At 44.3% G+C, this 5,864-nt stretch overlaps 1 protein-coding gene across 1 annotated transcript in view; it reads right to left on the bottom strand.

Annotated features, from left to right (window-relative positions):
- LOC145396081 (glutamate receptor ionotropic, delta-2-like) overlaps positions 1 to 3,519 on the bottom strand; it is an 8,330-nt gene extending 4,811 nt beyond the window's left edge. The window contains exons 1-3 of the mRNA XM_080269547.1: positions 3,010 to 3,519; positions 1,921 to 2,009; positions 673 to 819 (exon numbers count right to left, since the gene is read on the bottom strand). Of these exons, the coding sequence (XP_080125673.1) occupies positions 673 to 819; positions 1,921 to 2,009; positions 3,010 to 3,519 (746 nt within the window). The remainder of the gene's footprint in view (positions 1 to 672; positions 820 to 1,920; positions 2,010 to 3,009) is intronic.
- Positions 3,520 to 5,864: the final 2,345 nt, after the last annotated feature.

The following is a 5,864-nucleotide window of genomic DNA, read 5'->3' as shown; positions in this document are numbered from 1 at the left end:
CCATCCTCCTTTTGGGGGATAGGGAAGTAGCTGAGGGACGATTTGTATAACCAGGCAGTTAAGTGACCTGTTTACGTCAGTGCCACCACATGAAGGCGCCCATTTCCAGTACCAAGGAAGGATACATACTCAGATAGGGTGTATATATAAGAGGGTTTGTTGATAAGGTGTATAGATAAAAGGGAGGGTATAGAGACAGTGTATAGATAGGAGGGAGGATGTATAGATAGGGTGTATAAAGAAGAGGAAGGATGAGTGTGATACTGATTAGGTTAAGAGACTGGTGGGGATTGGGGTAGGTGCACTGAGAAGAGCATTTATCTGCTCTCTCTCTCTCTCTCTCTCTCTCTCTCACACACACACACACACACACACACACACACACACACACACACACACACACACACGCACACACACACACACCTACCCTAAGCACGAAGAAATAAGGCAGGGACAAAAACAGCACCATCGCCACAAACGTAGCCCACGTATCCCAGCTGAAAGAAACAAGCGCTAAAATTAATCGCTAAATGCAACCACCATCCTCTTTTTATTTAGCCTAAAATTGTCATCTCTCCTTTTTTTAACGAATGCAGAGTTGTTGCAGTGGGTTAGAATATGCTGCTAGTCTCGAGGAAGCGTGAAAGGGAGAGGGAGACTAACACAGCATACCTCAAGGGGAAGACGATTGAATACCAGCGAGGGAGGGGCAGCGGGTTCCTAAGCAAGAAGGAAATGGAGTCCACGAAGTAAGGTACGCTGAAATCCACCGCCTGCCATCGGTCGTGTGTTATGGACATCACGTTCACGCAAATGTCCCTGAAAGAGGAGAGGTGCTGGGTTAATTTAGGGTTGGGTTTGGTTAGATTTGGTTTGGTTTGGTTTGGTTTGATTAAAGTTGGGTTTGACTTGGCCAGGCTTGGTTGGGTTAAGTTAAGTTAGGTTAGGGTTCTGTTCAGATAGGTTTGGTTAGTTTAGGCTATGTTAGGGTTTGATAGGAGAGGTTCGTTTAGATTTTGTTAAGTTAGTTTAGGTTTGATAAAGGTAGGATAGGACAGGTTAAGTAAGACTAGGTAGGGTTTGGTTAGATTGGGTTAGGGATGTTCTTAGCCTCTTCTGCACGATGATTTTTCTTCCTCATGGACATTGTGCTAATTGCTCCTAAAAAAAGAAAAGAGGTTCCAGTACGTGGGTATTATTCTTCCACATGCAAGGCACTGTAGTAGTAGTAGTAGTAGTTGTAGCAGTAGTAGTAGTAGTAGTAGCAGTAGCAGTAGTAGTAGGTGGTGGTGGTGGTGCTGGCTTATTATTATTATTTTATAGTTGGAACCTCATGCTCGTCTGGAACGTGAACCTGGTGGACTGCAGGCTCAAGTTGCCCTACTCCTTCAGTCCACCATCCTCCTTTCGGGGGATAGAGAGGGAGTTGAGGGACGCTGTATATCCAGACAGTTGAGCCGCCCAGTTATGTCGGTGCCATCACGTGAAGGCGTCCCTCTCCACCGCCCAATTGAAACAGAGTATGGCTAATATCCCACTCACCTCTCCTCTCGCACTGCTCACCTCTCCTCTCTCACTACTCGCCTTTCCTCTCGCATTACTCACCTCTCCTCTCGCACTACTTACCTCACCTCTCGCACTACTTACCTCTCCTCTCGCACTACTTACCTCTTCTCTCGCACGAAGTACCTCTCCCCTCGCACTGCTCACCTCTTCTCTCGCACTACTTACCTCTCCACTCGCACTACTCACCTCTCCTCTCGCACTACTTACCTCTTCCCTCGCACTACTCACCTCTCTTCTCGCACTACCCACCTCTCCTCTCGTACTATTCACCTCTCCCTTCGCACTACTTACCTCTCCTCTTGTACTACTCACTTCTCCTCTCGCATTATTCACCTCTCCTCTCGCACTACTTACCTCTCCTCTCGCACTATCTCGCCCAGCATGCCAACCCAGCTGCCGTTGACGAGAGAGCCCCATTGATTGTCCACTGGCCATTCGTAAGCCTGCATACAGAGAGAGAGAGAGAGAGAGAGAGAGAGAGAGAGAGAGAGAGAGAGAGAGAGAGAGAGAGAGAGAGAGAGAGAGAGAGAGAGAGAGAGAGAGAGAGAGAGAATGCTATTATTATTCTTCTTGATATTGTTTTCAAATACTAAATACTGCATAACACTAACTCTGACTTAGGAGCGGTGTCTACGCAAAAACGTTTAAGAAATAATAGACAATGAACGTTTTTTTTCTTATATGTGAGGTAAACAATAATATTACTTGGAATACGTATTATTGTGGGCTTAGTTGATTGAAATGACGAGACGAAGGCCCCTATTCTCGTCGGTTAAGGAAGCTCCCTAACACCTTTCCTTATGCGATTTAGTTTTGCCTGTTACCTAAGAGATTTTTTTTTATTAAATTTAACTTTCCCCTTCAGTGTTACATAAACCCTTACAATATCGTCATAGCTTACATAATGTACAACAGGATACTAACCACCCATAATCCAAAAATAAACCGCTAAGGATGAGGTGTTAGGGAGATTACTTCACCGAGGAGAATCCGAGTCAAAGTCGTAGAATGCAAATATTTCCACATCAACGAGTTGTCTGAAACATGTGGAGTTACGTGGAAAGACAGACAAATGAGGAAGTGAAGGTGAGTTATGGAGCTCTTGTGGGTGTGTTAAAATGACCAAACTTTGAGATGGTATTTCTGTGCGGAGAGAATGGAGAATGAGAGACTGACTAGGCGAGTATGTGAGGAGGAGAGGGCGAGAGGGAAACTGAGGATGAGCTGGAGGGATAGGGTGGGTAGGTGAGTGAGTGAGGTACTGAGCTGGAGAGAGAGGAGCATGATGGAGGGCAGAATGATGTGGCAGCCGTTTGTTTGTAGCCACCCTCATGGGAATTGAGACTTTTATAGATAGACAGACAAATAGATAGAGAGATAGATAGATAGATAGACAGGCAGACAGATAGGGAGATAAACAGTCAGATACAAAGAACAACACACCTGGAAAGTGAAGTTCAAAATCTCTGCAATTCCATCCAACATGAGCAGACACATGCCAGAAGCTTCCTCAATCGTCTTCCCCGGGATGATGTAGGGAAAATCGTCAATCCAGCTGGAGAGGAGGAAGTGGTGGCCGTGGAAGGTTGGGAAGCGATCAGGGAAGAGTGAACTGAAGGAGAGCGTAGGTCTAGCAGGATCGTAGAAGCCTAGTAGGACAAGCTTATTTCCAGGCCTAAAGCTTTCGACGGTGAGGATGCGATGTCTTGGGGTGCCTCCGCTTCTCACCTCAAGATCCGGCTGTAGGAGAGTCAAGTAAGGGCTACGACTGAAGGCAGGGTGGGAGAGGAGAGGGCCAGCGTTGAGGGTTTGGTTGAGGTTGATGAGGAGAAGGTAGGACGGAACCCACAGTCGGTCTGGGAGGGAGTCAGCAAAGGTCTCTGTCGCTTCCAGGTCGCTGAAGATAAGGACGTGGATGTAGCGATGTGCCTTGTAGTTTCCGAGCCAGGGCATCTGAGGGGTTGTGAGATAGATAGATAGGTAGACAGACAGATAGATAAAAAAGAGACATAGAGAAATAGACAGATAAACAGACAGACAGATAGATAGATAGACATAAACATGGGCAGACACATAGAGACAATTATCACTGCTTACTGAAGTTTGCTGGAAAGGAAGTCTGCATAGTTGTGAGAAGACAGTACACACACACACACACACACACACACACACACACACACACAGAAATGAATGAGAAGACTGTGTACATCTTCTCAAGTCTACCAATGAGAACAGCGCCAAGTACTTCTGAAATATAAGAACATCAATTGCTTTCTTTATACACCCTGCAGTACGGTGACTTCTTCTTGTACCTTGTTTTTACTTTTGTCATACGAGTTAATTCAGTTTGCAAGAGCTCCCTAGTACAGAAGGAACTTGGCGCAAATTAAAGTGGGTTGCATTATATAGCATTTAGGCAGGAAAATTGCACTTGTAATAAAAGGAAAGGGTTCTGTTTAATGAGAGAAGCTGCAAGGAATTCTGTCGCTGGATGTTTATTATGCTTGGTGATGATGATGATTATGATGATGATGATGTAAATGATGATGATGATGATGATGATGATGATGATGATGATGATGATGATGATGATGATGATGATGATGATGATGATGATGATGATGATGATGATGATGATGATGATGATGATGATGATGATGATGATGATGATGATGATGATGATGATGATGATGATGATGATGATGATGATGATGATGATGATGATGATGATGATGATGATGATGATGATGATGATGATGATGATGATGATGATGATGATGATGATGATGGTGATGATGATGATGATGATAATGATAATAATAATGATAATTACCATACCAAAGTAAAATTTAATTACTTCTTCAAGTCTGAATTAGTGTTTCACATAAAGTTCTATTAACGTTTTGAATCAGATAACGCATTTCATTTACCTTTAACCTCAGACTGTTTTATTTACCTGAGCGAGTCACTGGAGCCCGAGAGTGTCAATTCTCCCTTACAAAGATGGCTGACCAAACAGGAAATGCCCGACGCCTTCCTCCCGCCCCGATCCCCAACCACCAAATCTGTTTCCTCTTATCTCTTATGGATGTACAATCAACGGTGACATTTCACAACGAGGCGGAGATGTAGTATTTACCTGCGTCTACCAATCTCCTGTGCTTGTTCTGTCCATCACCCCTGACATTTTACACGGCCACAAATGTTAAGTGTTTATTTAGATAAGAACCAAGATGGACACCCGCGGGCAATAGTTCACACGTCGCCCATTGCACAAAACTATGGAGATCTCCTGAAGGCAACACTAAAGGCCTGTTCACAGCGAGGTGGGAATCACACACATTCTGACGCAGATCGAGTAGGTCAGGGGATAAGAACACACCGATTCACTAGGCGTGGCATCGTGACTGGCACTGAAAAGCACAGTGTTCAGAACGTGACCTGAATGAAACCCGGTGTTCTAATCCACTGTTTACTAACACATACACGATTGGACAATTTGCGTCAATGAAACGTCCCATTCCGACCTATTATAAACTAGGCCGTAGAAGCTGGTCAGACTGTAGTCGAAATTAAGACTAAAAATGTGTAAGCGTGTAGGCAGAATACGTTGGTTCATTTTCACATTCTGGCCATTGGGTTCTCACTGGCTGGCATTTAGAATCAGCTGGCTAAGAACGCCGCCAAGTAAAACCAAACGGTTATTCAGTTTTTGCCCCAGTCTACAGGAGCTGACGAGGAGCTTTCACATGGTGGCTCCGTACACCTTGGGGTGGAGCAACTGTGGTGTCCACCCACGAACCAGGCCTTCCCTGTTTCCCTGCACCTCTCCGTGGGAAGAACCCTGGTGAGGCGCTGCGTACAACACCAGTATCATAGTTATGGAGGGAGGGAGGGTGCGCCCCCCCCCACAAATTGCTGACCCCCCCCCACTCAGCCCACATGGATGACTTTGTAAACAAGCGCTTAAGCAGTGACAACACGAGAAGTATTAAACCATTCTAAAACATACACAAAGAAAAGATATTATACATTTACATCATTTTCCATACAGTGTAAACTGTTTATTTTAGAGGATTATTTTCAGCTTGATACTGTATTTCATTTAGCTTAAGATAGGTTATTCAGTTTAAGATATTTTATTCAGTGTAAGATACTTTATTCAACATATTTTATTCAGCTTAAGATATTTTATTCCTCTTAAAAGCTTTTATTTAGCTTAAGATATTTTATTAAGCTTTTTGGAGACTTCAAACTGGAGGGGTTGGGTATAGTCACCTTCAGCCCCTTCAGTTCTA

This window comes from Coenobita brevimanus, chromosome 34, assembly GCF_032717465.1.
Source record: "Coenobita brevimanus isolate Jiangsu-jjx chromosome 34, ASM3271746v2, whole genome shotgun sequence".
Lineage (NCBI taxonomy): Eukaryota > Metazoa > Arthropoda > Malacostraca > Decapoda > Coenobitidae > Coenobita > Coenobita brevimanus.
The sequence above is the reverse complement of the archived record's forward strand: the minus strand, read 5'-3'. Positions and strand labels throughout refer to the sequence as shown.